At 40.2% G+C, this 22,827-nt stretch overlaps 1 protein-coding gene across 1 annotated transcript in view; it reads left to right on the top strand.

The window, feature by feature from the left end:
- Positions 1 to 22,827, top strand: part of ADAMTSL1 (ADAMTS like 1) — a 4,128,157-nt gene that overhangs the window by 676,709 nt on the left and 3,428,621 nt on the right. Inside the window, exon 3 of the mRNA XM_044061207.1 lies at positions 17,949 to 17,994. Coding sequence (XP_043917142.1) covers positions 17,949 to 17,994 — 46 coding nt within the window. The remainder of the gene's footprint in view (positions 1 to 17,948; positions 17,995 to 22,827) is intronic.

Below are 22,827 nucleotides of genomic sequence, written 5' to 3' on the forward strand. Positions count from 1 at the left end.
CAACTCCAAAAAAAGCTAACAACTGTGGAAACATGGCCACCCAATTCAACACTTAGTTCATGGAATCCATTCAAACCCCAGCCAACAATCCGAATGACTAATCCTACCACCCCAAATCCCAATATCCTCCCACAAAATAACACAAACTACTTCAAATAAAACCCAGACCCCATCTATTATATCAAAAAAACTACTTAAAAACTAAAACCAACCACTTTAGCTGCTGATAACCTCCCTGCGGAATTTCTACAAATTGTATCTGAAGGAATTTCCTACCCAATAACCATGCTTATAAATAGATGAATAACCTAAGCATATGTTCCCACTATTTGGAAAATCTCATTTTGCCTCTGCACAAAGGTGGAAGCTGCTGTGATCTTACTAATTATCACCCCATTGCCATCCTTTCCCCACTGTCTAAAATCCTGGAAAGAGTAGTACACTCCTAGCTCATAGAATACCTACTATCTCACAATCTCCTGTCCCATACCCAGCATGGCACATAGCACCACAACAGCCCTACTATACTTCACAAACATAGTTAGTCAGCACAGAAACAACTCCCAATTTGCATCAGCCATATTCCTCGAACTATCAAAGGCATTTGACATGGTCAATCACAGCAAACTCATTAATGTCCTTTTCTCCCACACCTTAGCTATACTGCTATAACCTGGTTTCAGAACTACTTAACAGACCCAACAACAAGCCGTCCATTGGCAACATTCCCGCTCAGCCCTCCAACCAGTCACCTTAGGGGTACCACAAGGGTCCATCCTTGGCCCCTTTCTTTTCTCACTATTTACCAATCAACTGCACTCTGCCACTCCCTATGCCAATGTGATTCAATACACTACTGACTCCAATTTGATCTGCTCAGCTTATATCCTCAATGACCTTGAAACTTGGCTAACCAACTCCCAACTTATATTAAATCCCAATAAAACAAAACTTATGCTCTTCTGCACACCAGAAATACTTCTTCCTTCACAACCTTCCACATCTTCTCTATAAACAAAACCATGATCACTCCTACCCCTAATACCAAACTGCTAGGGGTCATAATTGATAATGACCTGAAATTTGATCTCCATATAGACCAAACCATCAAAAAAGTTCACAATAAACTTGGCCTCCCATATAGGAATACATTTCTTACAAGAAGTACAAAATCACAATTGCTAGAACACACCTTCTATCGACACTCCTATATGCATCCCAATCCTAACTGTGAAGATAGGTGAAGGCTGCCAGCCTAGCTAGATATAATTTTGTAGATAATTCGGTCATTTGTAAATATTGATGTAAGCCACAGACTTGTTCTCTTAAATGTGAAAAGAACTGAAAAAATGTAACAGTGCACTCTGCTGTAAGAAAGCTGATAAGTCAAGCATTGTGAAATTCTTTGATCTAAAACTCAGAGCCAAGATGTCTAGAAGGAGGCATTCTGCTTATTGTTTTGAGGCCATAGTTAATGGCTAGAATTTACATATATAATTTCTTTGCTCTGGCTTCCTGACCAGCTGCAAGATCAAAAGGGCTATTAACCGCTGAGTTTCTGTTAGCCTGGGAAACAGAAAGAAATGATGTAATCTGAAATGAATCAGTGGTACCGTGTTATCAATTTAACAACAGAATTAATGAGGGCATTTGGCATTTGTCATGAGAACATCCAACTCATCAACACTCTGCGTGTGTTCTATATGTAAGTTTATTTTAGAACTGTGTTTTCTCTTAGATATAGCTAGGAACTAGGAAGATTACATTCATTTTTGTTCTGTATTGATGTCAGAACTTTTCTACTGTATTATTTTAAGTATTTCTTTGTGATCTCTGAATTCTTGACTCGCACTGTGTAGTAAGAAGTATTGTCTTGTGTTTTTATTGTTTATTATTAAATATTTTACACCTTTCAACTGTGGTTGTTTTGTGTAGAGATAATTTAAGCTCTAGAGTACATTGCATATAAGCTCTAGAGTACATTGCATATATAGTGATACTTGCCTGTTCAATTGCACTTACCATTTGGATAATAATATTGCACAGTATAATTGGACACCCTTTCATAAGGGCCTTTTAGTAGCTGATAAATATTAGTGTGTGGTGGCAAACGGTACTACCGTATAGTCTGGGTAAAAGGGGCACAGCTGGAGAACCTGCCTTCCCCAGGAGTGTCTGTGTAGTTGTATATAACTCTTATCTCAAAGTGTGTGGGTGTCAGCTACTTGGGCAGGGACACAAAGCACTGGTTGGACAGAGAGGGTGCTGGAGATTTTAGCTTGCCACTAGGCTGAGATCTGGATCCTATAGCTGTGCCAGTGGGGAGTCTTATTGGGGACCTGGACAGAAAGGGAGAAACTAGCCCCAGACTGACTGTGATCTCTTTGTGCTCCTAAGGGAAATTATCCTTTACTGTATGTGTATTTATTATCCTTTGCCTATATGGATGCCCCTCACTGGTGTTAGTGGTCAGGATTAAGGCTCCTTGATTGCTGGGCCAATGCATGGGCGTCACATATTAATTGGTGGCAGTGGTGGGATATCCACACCACATATTAATTGGTTGGCAAATACTAATTGGCTTGTAGTGGTGTGGATAGTGTGAATTCCTGTAGCTTGTGTACAGTGATCTCTGAATGTGTTTTTGTACTCTATATCAGCCACGCAGTGAATATTCAGATTGCAGATCACAATTGTTTTATTTCTTTTGTTAGCTTAGTTAGTCAGAGAGAGAAGGCAGCATGTCAGCAGAGGAGTATGGAAAGCTGACAAGGAGCCAGCTGAGATGTGCCAGGCTAGGTGACTGGTGCATGGAAACCTGACTAAGGTGGACATGATTGCAGCTTTGGTCACAGCTGCATCAGAAAACAGCAAACAGGAGGATGATCAGACTGGCAATGGAGATGTACCATACTCAGAGAATGGACAGCTGAACCTTTCTGTAGAGGACTTAAAAATCCATATGGAACTAAAGAGACTTGAATTGGAGGCCAGGCATTTGGAAATAAAAGCAGCTGAGAGACTGAGGTGTCTAGAGATTGAGGACACTGAGAAACTGCAATGTTTGCAGGCTGAGGAGAATGAGAAGCTGCTATGTCTGGAAGCTGAGGAAAAGGAAAGGCAGAGGCAGCATGAAAAGGAGATGCTGACTCTTCACCAGAGTCATGGAGGTAATGGAGAAAGGGGTAACCAGACCCCAAAAGCACAGTGGGTCAGTAAATTTCTTCCGCAGTTTAAAGAGGGGGATAATTTTGACAATTTCATTCATATGTTTGAGAGGGTATGTAAACAGTATGATGTTGACCAAAGGCTCTGGGTACAGTTCCTGGCCCCCTTACTCCATGGTAAAGCTGTAACTGTGTTGTCTAAACTTCCTGATCAGGAATGTTTTTATTATACTACTGTTAAGAACTGCTTGTTAGAAATTTTTAAGCTAACACCTGAAATGTATAGGAAAAAGTTTTGTGATCATAGACACATGGCAGATGAAAGTATGTGTGAATCTGTTGCTAAACTGACTGCTTATTTTCATAGGTGGGTGAGTGGATGTCAGCTCACCACTTTTAAAGGGCTGGAATACCTTTTGGTGAGGTGAAGAGCTCTTAGCACTTTGTTTGAGGACATGAAGATCTGGTTAGCTGATAGACAATGTGCTACTTCTGATGAATTGGGGAAGAAGGGAGACCAGGAAAGGGACCCCCAGTATTGCTCATGGGTCTAACTTAAACCATGGTGGGCAACACATACTTCCCCAACAGAATCTGCCAGTAGCAGGGGAAACCACTAGTCCAGGTACACATCCAAGAACTAGGGTTAAATGTTTTGAATGCAACCAGTGGGGCCATGTGGTATACAGATGTCCATGAAGGCAAGATGGGGAACAAAAGGTGAGAGAGCCAGTAAATGGGGAAGACAAAATCACAATAGTAGGTTGTCTTGAGACAACAGAGGTACTGAACTATTATCCTGATAGGGAAGGATTTGGATGAGGCAGTACCATGTGTTAATGCAGTTATATGCAGTCAGGCTTCAAGACAAGCATGTGGGTCTGGTAGCCTGGGGAGACCCAGACAGACATCATACTTGCAGCCAGCACTGGTGAGGTGGTTACTTCAGAGAGGGCGCTACTCTGTAGCAGTGAGACTGAAGGTGAGGCACAGCTGCTTGTGGCTACTGAAGTTCCCTTGGATAGAGTGACTGCAAAGGTAGAGGTGAGTAGTATTACCTGGGCTGACAGCGAGGCACCACTGTCAGAGGATGCCAGACTTTCTGTGGAAAGGGAGCTGGGAAGGGTTACAAAGAGAGAGTTGAGACAGTTGCATTTCTCAGGCCCTACATTGCAAAGCCTGAGAGAGGAAGCTAGTGAGGGACCTGATTCTCAAGGAAAGGGGGAATCTGTATACTGGGACAAAGGGTTACAGTACAGAGAGTGGACACCTGATGGAGGGCTATAAAGTGAGAGAGTATAGCAGTTGGTAGTGCCTGGAGCCTAATGTCTGGCACTTCTAGCCATAGCCCATGATATTCCCTTTCCAGGACATATGGGCATAAAATGTACAAAGAGGCATATTATGCAGAACTTCTATTGGTCTGAAATTTCCAGAGATGTAACAGGGTACTGCAGGACCTGTGAGCAGTGCCAAAAGGTAGGCAAGAAAAGAGACAAAGTGAGAGCTCCTTGTATGCCTTTGCCTGTGATAGAGGAGCCATTTCAGAGGGTAGCTATGAATATTGTGGGGCCTCTGAGTACACCAAGTTCCACAGGGAAAAAGTATATCCTAGTGGTAGTGGATTGTGCTACACGATACCCTAAAGCAGTGGTTCTGTCCTCCATTGAGGCAGAAAAGGTTGCAAATGCTTTGTTAGAGATTTTCAGCAGGGTAGGTTTCCCAAAAGAAATACTGACTGACAGAGGTACCAGTTTCATGTCAGACCTGCTGACTTGTCTGTGAAAGTACTGTGGGGTGAAGCACCTGAAGACCTCCCCCTACCATCCCCAGACTAATGGTCTGGTTGAGAGGTTAAACTCTACAATTAAGTCCATGCTATGGGCATTTGCAAACTAGTTTAAGAGGGAGTGGGACAAACATTTGCCCCATCTGTTGTTTGCTTACAGAGAGGTTCCCCAAGAATCCAAAGGTTTTTCACCCTTTGAGTTGCTGTATGGCCATAGGGTGAGGGGACCTCTAATTTAATTCATGATGAGTGGGAAGGTGAGTGTGAACCTCACAAGAAGTCTGTTGTGGCATATGTCCTAAACCTCAGGATAAGGCTCAGGGAACTCATGGGTTTGGCCCAGGAGATCATAAACAAAATTCCCCTGCACGTAGGGAGTTGCACGGCTAAAAGGAAAGTCAAAAAGAAAAAAGCAAGCCAGCAACAAGTGAGCCATGAAATAATAGGTAGTTTATTAAAAACTACTAAAGCAGCATAAAAAGCTTATGAACAGACCGGTTTCGGCCCGGGTTTAGCCTGGCCTTCTTCAGTGTTTTACAAAAAAAAGCCAGTCATGGTATAGTTTTATATAATCATGAAAAACAATTGATTGGTTGACAAGTCATCTGCAATTACTATTCTCATGAATATTCATCAGATATATAGTGAAAAGATTTTTCATAAATATTCATTAAGCCCTGGATTAAAAAGGGCACCAAGTTTGGTGATCCATTTCTTTTCTTTTGCATCAAGTTTTTTATGCCAGCCACATTTATTCGTTCGATCACCAATAAGTTTATCAATAATCACGAAGTGAAATTGAGCTGTATTATGTGTGAGTGTATGTTTATATAAAGCATTGGATGTTCTTTAAAATTAAAAACAACTCAGATGTTCGGACATACGTAACCTGAGGGGTCGAGAGGTCTGCCCAATATAAAATGAGTGACAGCTGCAACAGGCCATGTAGATAGCCCAATCAGTATTACAATTTGCAAAAAATCGAATATCAAAAACTGTGTTGCTGTTTCTACTACTGAATTCCTTTGATTTCAGAATATATTTGCAATTAACACAATGGCCACATGGGAAACAGCCAATGAGTTTGTCGCCCAAAATAGTCGTTTGATATAGCTGAGGGAGCATGGATTCTGAATGATGTTTATAATGGTTAAAGTATCCTGCTAAATTGGATTGGAGTTACTATGATATAGAAGCTCACAAACAATTGGGTGATGCTCGATATTACACCAAAATGCCACTGGATCCTACCCCTGTATTTAAAAAACAAATTGACAACTTTTTACACTCTGCAGTTGATAATGGGATCATAACTACTAAAACGTTAAGTCATTTAACAATCACTGACCCTGCTAGACAATTTATCTATTTTCTGCCAAACATCCAATGCTTTATATAAACATACACTCACACATAATACAGCTCAATTTCACTTCGTGATTATTGATAAACTTATTGGTGATCGAACGAATAAATGTGGCTGGCATAAAAAACTTGATGCAAAAGAAAAGAAATGGATCACCAAACTTGGTGCCCTTTTTAATCCAGGGCTTAATGAATATTTATGAAAAATCTTTTCACTATATATCTGATGAATATTCATGAGAATAGTAATTGCAGATGACTTGTCAACCAATCAATTGTTTTTCATGATTATATAAAACTATACCATGATTGGCTTTTTTTTGTAAAACACTGAAGAAGGCCAGGCTAAACCCGGGCCGAAACCGGTCTGTTCATAAGCTTTTCATGCTGCTTTAGTAGTTTTTAATAAACTACCTATTATTTCACGGCTCACTTGTTGCTGGCTTGCTTTTTTTCTTTTTGACTTTCCTTTTAGCCGTGCAACTCCCTACGTGCGGGGGAATTTTGTTCATGATACACGTGGCTTTACTTCCTGCTGGGGGATCCATGGTGTGCTGTGTTGGCGTGATCGTCCATATCCACATGGTTGACAAAGAGTTTTTTGTGAACTAAATACCTTTTCAACAAATTTTGGATGACTTTTTCTCAATATCAATCTCCTATATGGTTAAACAACTAGCCACAGGGTTCATTTTTTGTATTATGTTGGTGATATGAACAAGGAATTAAGTGCAAGCTGATTTGATGTCTACGCCAACTCTATCTGGGTCCATGTTAACAACAGACGGGCTCGTGCATCTTATCTGGTGAGTCGCTAACAACAAATGCGGTCTGGCATATTCCCTCTATATGGGAGCCCACAATTATCTTTCTGTTGAAAGGATACATCACTAAGTAGATATAGCCGAAACTTTATTCATAAAAAACAGTGTTTTATGGGATGTTGCATTCTTACGTTTTCGGCAACTACGTATCTTGTTCAGTGGGTAGCAAGGGACAGACGCAATCATGTTTTTTACGTTGTTGACAATCAGACCCCACATTGCAGGTTTATGTAAATGACTGCGGTCTTGTTTAAGGGTCGCTGTTCTACTAGAGGTTGTTTTTTCATCTGAAACCCCCTGGGAACTGTTCAACGCTTTTTTTGGAGCTAGTAGTTGGCGGACTTAATTATGTTTCACTGTGTTTGTGCTTAGTAACAAAACTAACAAGATGCTTATATAAGGGATTGTGTCTTCCATTGGGCCTCCGTCATTTCAACACTTTGGGAACTGTTTATTGCTATGGGCAATACCAACGGGTATATGCACAGACGATCTACAGAGTCCATGACTAGCAACGAACACATATATATCCATGAGGGATATTAAGAACATTTGGTGAAACATTTTTTCTGTCACTAACATTATTGTTTTTTTACAGAATGAACAGTTGAAGTATCAGCTGTCTTGAGTGCCTTATGTGATTATTGTGCTTTTGCAATAACTTTTTAAGTATGATAGCACATCTTTAAAATATATGAGCAGGGTTTATTTACCTACTCTCTTTAGTGCAAAGTATTGTTGAATTCTGTGTTGCATTCTGTGTTAAATTTTGACTTTCTATACAATCATATTTAAGGTCATACAAATGGGAAATTACTAGTGGTTGCATAGTGTATATAACAGTTGTTTCTTTATTCTGGTTGGTACTACTAATTATGCCTATTTAAACATCCAATAGGATTTTTTCAAATAGGAACTAACTATAGGCTCTATGTGTTTGCCCTTATACATTGTACATGATTTATTTTGGAAGTAAAAATTTTTTTGCTATGATATATATTGGGTAGTATACAAGTGGTTTTTCATAGTTAAGGTAGTGACATATTTACTACCATAATACTCATTGTCACCAGCTCTTATAATGTTCCTATTTTAATCTGTGAGTACATACATTACTTCTATCAGTGGATGATTTTCAACAAAAAATTTTTTTTCATTAAAACTTATGTACCTTCTTGGAACGCATATTAGCTATTTCTTAACACTAAGAAGTAAAAATATATAATCTATTATAATACTTGGACTTTATTGATATAATACAGGGTCTGTATACCAATTTTTGTCTTTCCCCTTGGACCCCTAATTAAAATAATTAAAATAGATTAAAACATCCATTATCAATTCAAATCTATTTGTACAATTTTGATAATTTAGGTGCCCAACATTTGACTTATTTTGTATTGATTATTGCCTATTTTATTTTTTAACCATTATTGTCCTGTGAATGACGTGGCTATAAGTTGTACAATTTCTGTACTAACCATTATATGGCCATTATTGTCGGATTACTATTTGATTTGTACACAGGGCGTGGTTGTTCTCAATAACATAACAGTGATTTGGTATTAAAACACTATTGAATACATATCCATTATGGATTTGAATAAAATATTTCTGGATCTATCATCGGATAAGAATGATCTTGCACCCTTTGGTATTGGTCAGGATTCTGTGGGCTCTGGGAATACCACTTCCATGAAGCCGGAACAAAAATGTGAGAAACTTTTTACTGAACTCAATAAAAATATGAAAACACTTAGGTCCTGTGTTTGGCACCATAAATTACTCAAAGCTTATTTGGCCAAGGGCATTTGTCCTAGGGGTCTGAGGGTTAAAATTCAGCCTTTGGTAGCTGACCCTGATGAGACTTTAACTACAGAATGGTCTTCTATTCAACAAGAGTGCTCAATGAAGTTTGTTAGTTCTTTATCCAAGTATTATACTAGGATCATTGATAAAGAAACAACTCAAGTGTCACAGTTAATAGAGGATTGTAATCAGTATCAAAATGATACTTTTTTCTCTGCATTATTATCCAAACTTAGCACTGATTTGTTAAATCTTGATACTCTCCTTAAAGAAAGAAAACTTAAAAAATTCTCTCGTGATCTTTCTGACTACGAGAAGGGACAATCCTTTAAATACACCAGACATGTTAGATTCCAAGATGGGTACAATAAAAATTTATCCAGTTCCAAAAGGAAACGTCCACGCTCTATCCTTAAAGGACGTGGTAACAATATTGACTCCACTGATTATGATACTTCATCAGGGACAGATACTGAAACACAGCCCACCATGGATTCCCCAACTCCCAAACGGAAAAACTACACACCCCCTTTAGGGAACGCAGAGGGAGGAGGGGTGGTAGGAAACACAAGAAGAGTTACAAGTCTACAAAATTTGATGGAAGTACTAACGAACAAGTAAACAATGTATGTAACATTTCCAACACTGTATTAACACCTGAACAAATATCCTTATTGAATAAAGGATTATCTTTCATTCCTGTTTTTTTTGTTCCTGAGGACATTTTTGCACAAGACCTATTTTCTTTCTGTAGACTTATTAATCTCAAATTGTTTTTTCAGGATAAGGGGGATGATGAAGAGTGACAAATGGATATCTTTAAATATCATGCTTCATCATTCGCACCCCCGATGCATCCTACTGTCAGCCTATTTTTACGTAGTGTACTTAATGATTTACATTTTCAGTTTAATCAGTGTTCACCTATCTCTAATAACATGACTGATGGAGAGATATCCTGTTTGAAGGAACTAGTACGGAATAAGGATTTGGTCATTATCAATGCAGACAAAGGTGGAGCGGTGGTGGTGTTGGATTGGAGTTACTATGATATCGAAGCTCACAAACAATTGGGTGATGCTCGATATTACACCAAAATGCCACTGGATCCTACCCCTGTATTTAAAAAACAAATTGACAACTTTTTACACTCTGCAGTTGATAATGGGATCATAACTACTAAAACGTTAAGTCATTTAACAATCACTGACCCTGCTAGACAATGTATCTATTTTCTGCCAAAGATACATAAGGATCTTTTACATCCACCAGGTAGGCCCATAGTGTCGGGCATGGGATCACTCACTGAGCCACTTTCTGAATTTCTGACTAGGTATTTGAAACCTCTGTTATCATTTGTTAGATCTAGAATACAGGACACCACTCAATTTTTGAGTATTGTTAATGATATGCAGTTAGAACAGGATTGGTGGCTTTGCACATTGGATGTGAGCTCACTATATACCAATATCCCACACTGGGCAGGCCTTGATGCCATTGAATTTTGGCTCTATAAATCTAATATGTATCAACCGGGTTTCAATACCTTTTTGCTGAATTTGACTGAGCATGTGCTTACTAAAAATGTTTTTTTCTATAATCAAGAATGCTTTTTACAGATCAGAGGTACAGCGATGGGGGCTTCTTTTGCCCCCATATATGCTGATCTGTTTATGGCTTACATTGAGCAGATTATGATTTATGATGACACTCATAATTTGTATTTACCTGAAATTGATATTTGGCGGAGATATTTGGATGACTGCTGGATGGTGTGGAGATCAGATATTTTATATCTTCAGGAATTCATGGAATACTTAAATGACAATAAATGGGGAATACAGTTTACCATCACTTATGATCAAAAATCCATAACGTTTTTGGATGTTTTGGTCACCAGAAATAGGGATAATACCCTTGAAACTGAAATTTATAGGAAGTTTCCCCAATATAACACCTTACTCCATGCCTCCAGCTTTCATCCAAAACATATCGCCAAAAACATTCCAAAATCACAATTTATCAGAATCAGACGTAATTGTTCTGATAACACCAGTTTTACACATCATGCTCATGATTTATACAATAGATTTATTGACAGGGGCTATAGCTCAGGGTATGTTACAATGGCTCAAAATTTTGCCTCTGGCCTACATAGATCAAATTTATTGATGTATAAAAAGAAACCCATGACCAAAAATACTCTGCGTTTTACCACTACATTTGGCAGAAATACTAATAGATTTATGAACATTATTAAGGACAATTGGAATATATTGGAAGCGGATGTCAGAATTCAAACATTTATTCCCAAAACATGTTCCTTTTCTTTTCGAAAAGGAAAAAATTTAGCGGGATACTTTAACCATTATAAACATCATTCAGAATCCATACTCCCTCAGCTATATCAAACGACTATTTTGGGCGACAAACTCATTGGCTGTTTCCCATGTGGCCATTGTGTTAATTGCAAATATATTCTGAAATCAAAGGAATTCAGTAGTAGAAACAGCAATACAGTTTTTGATATTCGATTTTTTGCAAATTGTAATACTGATTGGGCTATCTACATGGCCTGTTGCAGCTGTCACTCATTTTATATTGGGCAGACCTCTCGACCCCTCAGGTTACGTATGTCCGAACATCTGAGTGATATTAAATGTAAAAGAACATCCAATGCTTTATATAAACATACACTCACACATAATACAGCTCAATTTCACTTCGTGATTATTGATAAACTTATTGGTGATCTTGTAATACTGATTGGGCTATCTACATGGCCTGTTGCAGCTGTCACTCATTTTATATTGGGCAGACCTCTCGACCCCTCAGGTTACGTATGTCCGAACATCTGAGTGATATTAAATGTAAAAGAACATCCAATGCTTTATATAAACATACACTCACACATAATACAGCTCAATTTCACTTCGTGATTATTGATAAACTTATTGGTGATCGAACGAATAAATGTGGCTGGCATAAAAAACTTGATGCAAAAGAAAAGAAATGGATCACCAAACTTGGTGCCCTTTTTAATCCAGGGCTTAATGAATATTTATGAAAAATCTTTTCACTATATATCTGATGAATATTCATGAGAATAGTAATTGCAGATGACTTGTCAACCAATCAATTGTTTTTCATGATTATATAAAACTATACCATGATTGGGTTTTTTTTGTAAAACACTGAAGAAGGCCAGGCTAAACCCGGGCCGAAACCGGTCTGTTCATAAGCTTTTCATGCTGCTTTAGTAGTTTTTAATAAACTACCTATTATTTCACGGCTCACTTGTTGCTGGCTTGCTTTTTTCTTTTTGGCCCAGGAGAACCTGGCAGAAGCCCAACAACAGAAAAAGGTATGGTATGACAGGAGTGTTCAAGCTAGAGAGTATGCTGTAGGGCAGTAGCTAATGGTTCTCATTCTTGTCATACACAACAAACTACAAGCAGCTTGGAAAGGACCCTACAAGGTGGTAAGACATGTAAGTGATGTTAACTACATGGTAGAACTGCTAGGCAGGAGGCAGGGGCACACATTCTACCATGTTAACATGATGAAACCTTAGCATGATGGGGAGGCCCTTGTGCTAAGTGTTTGCAGCGGATTGCAGGAGGAGTCTGTGGGACATCTGTGATTGATCTCCTCAGTGAGGCTCGGACTGACACCTCAGTGGAAGGAGTAGCAATGTCCCAGCAGCTATCTCCTACCCAGGTTCAAGAAACCCTAGCAGTGTTACAGGAGTTTGGGGACATGTTCACTGGGAAACCAGGGTGCACCCTCACTTGTGCAGCACCAGGTGGATACAGAACCCCAAAGGCCTATTAGGCAGGCCCCTTGTAGGGTGCCTGAGAGAGTCAAACATACTCTAAGGGAGGAGATACAGGAGGTGTTGGAACTAGGGGTAATTCAAGAGTCCAGTAGTCCCTGGGCCTCCCCAGTGGTGCTGGTGCCAAAGATGAATGGCAGCACCAGGTTTTCTGTGGACTACAGGAAATTAAATAGCCACCCAGAGTCAGATGCTTACCGCATGCCTAGGACAGATGAGGCCCTAGAGCAGCTGGGCGGGGCTAAGTAACTTACAACTATTGATCTTACCAAGGGTTACTGTCAGGTGCCCTTGACTCCCAGTGCTAAAGAGAAGTCAGCCTTTTTGACTCCTTTCAGCTTGTATGAGTTCACAAAGATGCTTTTTGAGATGAAAAATGCCCCCGCAACTTTCTAGAGGCTGGTAGATCGTATCCTAGCTGGAGCAGGCCGGTTTGCTCTTGCTTACATAGATGATATTGCCATCTACAGCCATTCCTGGCAACAGCACCTTCAACATTTCAGGGAGGTGCTGGGCAGACTACAGAGGGCAGGGTTGACCATTAAGCCTAGCAAATGTCAGGTGGGTATGGTAGAGGTCTCCTACCTGGGACATAGAGTGGGGAGTTGTAAGATCAGGCCAGAATCTGTTAAAGTGGAAGCCATTCAGGCATGGCCTGCACCTGTTAACAAAAAGCAGGTTAGGGCATTCTTGGGGACACCAGGGTACTACAGAAAGTTTGTCCCCAGTTATAGTACCATAGCTGCTCCCCTCACAGACCTGACAAGGAGAAACAGGCCAGATAAGGTAGTGTGGACCCCAGCATGTGAGCAGGCATTCCAGAAGCTTAAAGAAGCTTTGGGAGGACCCCCTGTGTTAGCCAGTCCAGATTAAAGCAAATAATTTGTTGTGCAGGTGGATGCCTTGAACCATGGGGTGGGGGCTGTGCTTAGCCACATTTATTCAGAGGGAGAAGAGCACCCAGTGATTTGTCTCAGTTGTAGGCTCCAACCCAGGGAGGAATGCTATGCAGCTGTAGAAAAGGAATGTCTAGCCATAGTGTGGGCACTGCAGAAACTTCAGCCTCATCTGTATGGAAGAAAATTCACTGTAGTGACACATCACAATCCCCTAATATGGTTAAACAGAGCCAGCCAGCAAAATTCCAAGTTGCTAAGCTGGACCCTAGGGTTGCAAGCATATGATATGTCAGTGCAGCATCACAGTGGGATGAGCAATGCCAACACAGATGGGCTCTCAAGACAGGGAATGTTGTAAGGTATACTCAGATAGACCTAACCCTTTCAAGCAACATTTCTCAAGGGTTACTTGAAAAACTAGCTTGGGTTCTCTGGGGGTGTGGGGGGGTGTGTGAAGATAGGTGAAGGATGCAAGTCTAGTAGATAGAATTTTGCAGAAAATTCTGTCATTTGTAAATATTAATGTAAGCCACAGGGTTGTTCTCTTAAATGTGAAAAGATTTTATTGGATGCTGAACTGAAAAAAAATGTAACAATGGTGCACTCTGTTGTAAGAAAGCTGATAAGGCAAGCATTGTGAAATTGTTTTACCTAAAACTTGGAGCCAAGATGTCTAGAGGGAGGCATTCTGACTATTGTTTTGAGGCCAGAGTTAATGGCTAGAATTTACATGTATAATTTCTTTTATTGCTCTGGCTTCCTGACCAGCTGCAAGATCAAAAGGGCTATTAACCTCTGAATTTCTGTTAGCTTGGGAACCAGAAAGAAATGATGTAATCTGAAATGAATCAGTGGCACTGTATTATCAATTTAAGGACAGAAAGAATGAGGGCATTTAGCATTTGTGTTGAGAGCATCCAACTCACCAGCACTCTATATGTAAGTTTATTTTAGAACTGTGTTTTTCTCTTAGATATAGCTATGAATTAGGAAGATTAGATTAGTTTTTTTTTTCCACATTGATGTCATAACTTTCCTACTGTATTATTTTAAGTATTTCTGTTTGATCTCTAAACTCTTGACTAACACTGTGTAGTAAGAAGTATTGCCTTGTGTTTTTATTTATTATTATTAAATATTTTTAAACCTTTCAACTGTGGCTAGTTTGTGTAGAGATAATTTAAGCCCTAGAGTACATTGTATGTATATAGTGATACTGGCCAGGTCACTCAGATAAGCCTTGAATGTTCAGTTGCACTTACCTTTTGGATAATTATATTGCACAGTATAATTGGACACCCTTTCATAAGGGCCTTTTAGTAGCTGATAAATATTAGTGGGTGGTGGCAAGTGGTACTACCGTATAGTCTGGGTAAAAGGAGCATAGCTGACAAACCTGTGCCAGCCTTCCCCAGGAATGTCTGTGTGGTTGTATACAACTCTTATCTAAAAGTGCGTGGGTGTCAGCTACTTGGGCAGGGACACAAAGCACTGGTTGGACAGAGAGGGTGCTGGAGGTTTTAGCTTGCCCATTAGGTTGAGATCTGAGAGCTGTGCCAATGGGGAGTCTTATTGGGGTCCTGGATAGAAAGGGAGAATCCATCTCCAGACTGACTGTGATCTCTGTGTGCTTTTAAGGGAAATTGTACTTTACTCTGTATTTATTATTCTTTCCCTATATGGACTGGTGTTAGTGGTGAGGATTGAGCCTCCTTGATTGCTGGGCCAGTGCACAGGCATCACATTAACAAAACTCCATAAAATTGACCCTGCCAAGCTTGAAACCTGCTATAATAAAATCTCCAAATTTGCCACTAATGCTTCCTATAAGTCCCATCACTGTTTGTCAGTCAAGCAGTTCGATTGGCTAGAACTCTCTCTACTCTGGCAATTTAATAAACTAACCCTAGTTCATAAAATTCTCCACTACCCAGAAAAGACCCCAGCCCTCAAAGACATTATTGAACCATACTCTGCTTCTAGAGCCCTTCGCTGAAACAGTAAACTTCTCCTCCAAGTCACCACACCAAAGCAAAAAACTCAGCAAGTGAAGCCTTCTCCAACTACATTTCAAAGCTATGGAACTGTGACTGTAACTGTGCACTAGTGACCACTTCCACATCTATACAGTTTAAAAAACATCTAAAAACCCACCTTGTAACTCCTGGCTCTGCTCCTTTTACACCCCAGGATAGACCCCCCCCAAACCCCCCTTCAAATCCTCCTTGCACTACTGCACTAGACCAGTTCTAGAAACTTTGAACTAATTTTCATAACTCCTTGTAGAGTATTATGTTTAAATGTATCTCTCTCAATTTCTAATGTTGTCTCTGTTCAAAGTTATGTGCACTGAATATAACTACAAATCCTCACAATGTATGATATGTTCTTGCTATAGTTACTATTTCTTTTAATTCCTGATTTACTATATTATTATTAAAGCTGATGTACCAAATTAATGTTTAAAGTTATCTTCTACTATACTATGTACTATATGACACTGGAGCTTTTCTCCCCGGGCCTCCACTGAAAAAGGACATATGTCCAACTGGACTTTCCCAGTAAACAAATATAAAATAAAATATATAAATAAACCCAGGCTGTTCATAGGAAGGCCTGCTAGTAAAACTCAAACTCCAATACTTTGGCAAGAAAGTAGAGAAGAGACATGTTGAAAAAAAAGTGAAGGTGAAAGAAGGGAGTAGGAGATGCTAATGTGACTATTTAGTATTACTGAAGTAATGAGTATGAATTTGCAAGAATATAAAGAAGTAATACTTGGCAGAAGGATTTGATGTGCTAAAGTGCTTGAGGTGGCAAATTGTTGGATTCAACTAAATTAATAAAAGCTATAACTAGCACATTTTGAATTCTTCATATAATAATAGGAAGGTATATAATGACTGCACGCTGAAACAGTTTTACTGTGCATACAGGGATTTAATGTCTTTGGTTTTCGGGCTGGCAACTCGACACTGTAAAACTCCACTGCCAATCATGAGCAGACAGGTGATCCGCCGTGGTGATCCCTAACCAGGAAAAGCCGAAAGAAGAAGGTTTTCCTTGCTAAGATCCAGCTCTGTACCTGGGTGAGCAAACTATCTGCATAATATGCACCTTTTACTGTTTATTGTTTATACAGTAAAGCTAAAATTGTGCTCTCTGAAGGCTGCATTTAGAATATTTGGTAAGTTTTACTTATAGAAAAGTACACTGCGTTCTATATTGAGTGGTGTTATTTGGCACAAGCAAGTGTAGCCTTTCTACAAAAGACAGGAGTATCATTTGATATCCCAGAGAAGGGAATAAATAAGGTAAATGGTAGAGCGCATACCTCTCAACTGTCCAGATTTTTGGCTCTGATTTTTGGTCTATCACTCATAAAATGTGTGGCTTTCTGGCAAATAATTGAGGATTGATGTCACTAAATAATGACAGGCATTTGAAATTCAGACTTCATATCCTTCAGAAAATACATGTTAATGCAAAATCTTTTAGTATATTAACTTTCTAAGTTGACAAGGGCAATATTTAAAAATTGTCCCAATTTTTGGACCTTTGTCCCCCATTATTTTTGGCTTTGTACAGATTTCTTGTGCTTTCAATTTTAGAGGTATGGTAGATAGTCCTGCATCAGACTTGCACAAGATCCTGAGGTAAGTGGGGATAGGAGAGAAAGATACAGTGATGAGGAGATGTGCAAGGTGTCTGTTGAAATTTACATGCATGAATTTAGCAGGAAAGTCATAAAGTGATTTGGCAGTAAACCATAAATGACCAGTACAATAAATGTTGTCAGGTGTAGATTGTAAAATATGGCAGGACTGATATTACTTAGGAGTAATAAAAACATTAATGAAGTGTAGACCCTACAGTCTTAGCACCTCCACGTGGAAATCAGATGCTGGGTTAACTGTGGAACTTTCTGCATACTGAAATGACGTTTCAATTCTTTGGAAGCTGTTGTAATAGATAATTTCATTGGCAGATATGCTGTAATTTGATTTTGTGAACATGTATAGTTATAAACATGTATTGTTGTATTTGTCTGCAAAAGCCCAGATGTGTAAAACCTTGAAACAATATTAATGACTTTTCCAAAGTAAATTGCAGAAGCTGCTTTGCCATGTTAGAAAGCACAATAAAGCAAAATGTATTGCATTTTGCACCTCAAATGTTTTTTAACTTGGAATGAAACAGTTTAAACACTGTCTTTTCTGGCAGCTCAGTTTGTTCACCTTGTGTTTGTTGTCTTGGCAGGAACTGTGAAGGGCGGAATATCCGGTACCAGACATGCAGTAATGTGGTAAGTGTGTCTTACTTTTACCGAAGCAGTGCTGAGTGTGATCCTACTTCCAGCCTAAGTCACTCTGAAGATGTAGATGAGTACAATTATTAAATTCGCTTTTGTCTTCTCCCTTTCTTAGTTATGCTAGGCATTTTAGATTATTTCATTCTGCAGATGCAAAAATCAACAATATTTGCTATCATTGATGGAAATATTTTGTGCATTAGAATGGTATACTGTGTTCAGAGGTTCAGAGGTAGTTACTAGGCTATCTGCCTGAGGGCATTTATAAGCCTAGCCAGAGTGTGTCAGCTTTTGCCGCCCCATTGATTAATTAACTGAACCTCTGTCAAGCAGAGACAATGAAGTGATCCCAGGGGTGTATTTTCTGTTACCCATCCACTCGTCAAGGTTTCTCTTGAAGAGTGTTAGTGAGGGGCTCTGCCTAATGTAGATAGGAATTTTGTTCCAAAGCATGGGGAGTCACTGTGACAGGAATATATCCCTCCAGCATGTTCTATTTATTGTTGTGGTGAGGTTTAGCTCACTAGAGCATGTGGCTCACAGTGACTTGGATTTCTTTAGGTGGAGCATGTCCATCAATTCTGAGTTGGACATGGCTTTGTAAGTCAGGCAGAGATCACTTCTGAGTAAGCGATATGCCACTGAGTGCAGCCGGAGTTTTTTCAGTCGATCTGCATAGAACATATGTTTGAGGCCAGTAATCCTCTTGGTGAGGTACTTTTGTGGTCTTTCCAGCTGTTGAAAGTGTCTTGTGAGGTACATCCCAAATGGGGCATTGTACTCTATGATGGGTCTGATGAGTGAAGAGTATAGGGGCACTATAACCTCTTTATTTCTAGATGCAAACCTTCAGTAATTAGATGGGCCACATAGAAGGATTTCCTAACTACTCTAGCAATATGATTGTCAAAGGAGAGATTACTATCTATCTGGGTCCCCAGATCTCTTATTACCTGTTCTGTATTAAGGGGGCTGCCACCTATGTGGTAATTTGTGGGTGTTTTGTTTTTCCCATATGGGAAGACTATGTATTTTTGGCATTTAACTTGAGGCCATGACTTTGACACCAGGTGTCCATCTCAGTAAGGCCTTTTTGGAGGATGTCCGTGTCAGCCGGAGAGTCAATTATGGCTCCCAGTTTGCAGTCATCAGTGAACTTGGTTAGCCATAATCCTCCTGTGTCTGCCTGTACTTCTGAGAAGTATATGCTGAACAGTAGGGGTCCCAGGAATGAGCCTTGTGGGAAACCACTTGTGACTGGTTTAGAGTCAGACCTGGAGCCTGCTATTCTTACCACGTGAGTTCTGTCTGTAAGCCAGTTGGCAACCCATCTTGTGATGTAGGGGTTTATGTTCATTGTTTAAAGGCGCTCTGTAGCCTTGCAGACCAGGCTAGTCAGGCTTATGCTGCAATAGTTACCAGGGTCAGTTGTGGCCCCTCCTTTGTGGAGCAGAATAACCGTTGCTGTGCCCCATTCTATGGGCATGTAGCCTGTGGAGAGGCTGAGGTTGAACAGTATGTTTAGGTGGCGAGTTAGTTTGTTTTGTAGTTCATGCAAGATGCATCCTGGGACACCATCTGGCCTCATTGATGCTATGTTTTTGGCTTTTGAAAGGGCTGTTTTCACCTGTGTATCTGTGATTTCTGGGACACTACACTTTTCCGGTATTGTTGTGGGCCCTTTTGGAGGTGAGGGGGGGGGTAAAGTTTGCACTGAATCTGCCAGGATGTTGGCAATATCAGTAGGTTCAGTATATTTTGTGATATTTTGCACTAGCTCAGAGCATAACTGTGAGTTGCCACTTAGATTCTTGACATAGCTAAAGAAAAGGCTTAGTGGTTATCTTTCGAACCCTTGGCTATTTTTCTTTTGAAATTAGCCTTGGATGATTTTATGAGGGACCTTAGTTTCTTACTGATACTGATCAGGGATGTCTTTCCTTCTTGGGATTTGTTTTTTTTTTCTGAACTAGTTTCTTCCTTTTATTGTATAACCTGTTTATGGCAGGGTTCCACCAGACAGGTTTCCTTCTCTTAGGGGAGTGAGTCTTGGTTTTGCTAGGGATGGCACGATCCATGCATCCTTGTAGGTGCTCATAGAGTGCATTTGTAAAGGATTCTGCATCTTGGGCAGTGTTATCCTTTAGCGTGGGGGCTGTGAAACTTACCACCTCTGTCTTAAGTAAGATGAAGTTTGCTTTAGAAAAGTTTTTCACTGGGGTTTCCTTGGTTGGGGGTGGTGGTGGGGTGTGGACATCCAGAGTGATTAGTTTATGGTCTGATCAAACCAGTGACAGGTTGACTTCCGGTGCAGAACACCTGTTGCCCATGTTGGTGATGACCAGGTCCAATATGTTTTCACCTCTGGTAGGGGAGTTTACCAGCTGATCCAGGGTATTTGAGTTGATAAAGTCCAGGAAGCGCTGAGCCTGGGAGTTTGTACTCAAGTCCCAGTTAATGGTAGGGTAATTGAAATCACCCAATATCAGGGTGTTCGGTAGGACTTTCATGTTTTCCAGTGTCTCTAGAAAGGCAGAGTGGTGGTTCTGGGTCATGGAGGGTGATCTGTAGCAGGCCACAATTTGCATTGCAGATTTGCCCGATGTTAGTTGCACATGGATGATCTCAGAGGTATCATGCTGCACCACTAACCTGGAGGTGTAGGTATTCTTGATGAATATGGAAAAAAACCCTCCTTTTGTGTTTTGGTCCATGTTCTACAGTCGAAATGTGTGGTATGAGTTGTAGCCCAGTAGTGCTGGAGTGCTCTCTGGAGGCTTGAACCAGGTTTCAGTTACTGCACAGATGTCGATGTTCTCCATACTGAGGAGTGCTTTGAGTGCATGCATTATGAGATTTAAACTCCTGGCGTTGAGTAGCATAACCCTCATTTTTTTATTTTTGCTGTTTATGGAGGTGGGTTTGGCTTTTGAGCCTTGCCTAAAAAAGGCAGTAATGGGGCAGCAAGAGCCATGGCCAGTATTCAAAAGCCTAATGGTGACAGGTGCAAGCTGTCTCTTGCAAAGCAAACGCAGCTTGTCGAGCATGTAGTCCCAGGATGACAGACACTGGATCCCCTTTGAATGGCACCAGAAACTTAGCCAATTGTTGAAATTGATAATTTTTTCTTTATTATTGAGGTATCATTCTTGGTGAGGGCAGGATGCTGCTCAGGGTCAGGGTCATACCCGCCTGGGCTAATGATCAGAGAGCTCTTCCATGTCTCTTTTCATGTAGTCCAGGGAAGTACATCTCAGGTCATTCACACCAACATGAACAATGACAGAATCATATTTGTACTTGTTCTGGAGTGTCCTGAGTGCTTGTGATATGTGGTGGATTCTGGCTACCGACAGGCAGCCAACAGTAACCTTCTCCTTGTCCAGCCCAGTGAGTGGGATGTCTGTGTGCCTGACTATAGACTCACCTATTACTAGTGTGTTAGGTATGTTATTTTTCCTTAAGGGCTGTGATTGTGTGGCACATTGATTTTGTGTTTTAAATGTGTTGTCTGGTTTGTGATGGGAGGTGCAGGTTTTTTGGGTGTCTGCTTTGGAGCTCTCGGATGCTTTTGCAGGTTTTTATTTAGAGCCTCCAAGTATGATTTTGTGTATTTATGTGTATTTTTTGCCAGTTCTGGTTTAGTAGGTCTATGTGAGGCTGGAGGTGTGGTGCAAGTGTTAACCTTCTTCTTATGACTGTCTGTTCCAGTCTTGGGTGGAGAGACCTTAGCCTCCAGTTTGGCTGTATAATTGCATCTCTCACATATGTTAGTGTTTTGTGGTAGGAGGAGAGGGTTGTCTGTGTACATGAGGCAGTTGTAACATTGCCTCAGTATATCCAGGTTCACCAGCTGGACTGGAGAATACACCTGAAGTTGCCCTTTGGTCATGCCTGAATAGTAGGGTGAGCTGCTTAGCTGCTTGGTTGGTGAGGGTTGAATAATGAGCCTTGCCCTGCTGGGCAATCAAGTGTTGGGGTATATTAGTGCTTGCTATTAGGTCTGAGCAAGTGCTGGACTGTAGGATGCTTTTTAAGCGCTTAGGTTGAGACACTAGTTTCAAGGGAAAAACTGAAGAGGAGACTTAGTGGAGCTGGGAATAATTTAACTGTAGCTAACCAGTGTTGCCCAGCTTGCAAAACCGTTTTTTAAACTACTAACGTATGGGCTGGAACCGCTCCTCCAGGGACAGATGGTTGCTCAAAGTTTCCCTCTCTCACAGGTGAACAGAGAAACTTCCCTCTATCCGAGTAAGGTATGGGCAACTCAGAAACTTGTATCACAGCCCTGAATTCAGCACTAGCCTGAAAACTGGACTATACTAGCGTAGAAGGGTGGGAAAGAAGGAATTGTTTTTTTTTTTTTTGAAAAGATAAGGCAAAAACAATAAAAAGTACACATAAAACAGCTTTAAACGACTACAAGCAATCAGAAAAGGCTATTGTACTTTATTGTGTAGCCTACAACAGTTAAACAAATTATTTAAACAAAAAATGACTTTTTAAAATTGCAGGCAGTCAAATAAGTACAATATGTGAATAAAACAAGCTTTTAAATCACAATAAATGCTGGAAAATCAGGGTTTAGGCGGAAAACAGTTACATACAGCAAGAAAATACAGAAAATTGATACTTAATCACTCCAAAGACTCTCTTTTAAGCTAGAAGGCTTGTATCAGTTTAAGGCTTTCTAGTGCTTTCCAGTAGGTTAGTTACAGAAACGATAAGAAACAAGCGCAGATGTGGTTCTTTAAACCAGAAAGTTGAAAGAGATGGACAGCTTCCCAAATGATCAATAAACTACAATGCCTGGGCCAAGAACCACTC

This window comes from Protopterus annectens, chromosome 2.part0 (genome assembly GCF_019279795.1).
Source record: "Protopterus annectens isolate FY-2018-M chromosome 2.part0, PAN1.0, whole genome shotgun sequence".
In the NCBI taxonomy this organism is placed as follows: Eukaryota; Metazoa; Chordata; order Ceratodontiformes; family Protopteridae; genus Protopterus; species Protopterus annectens.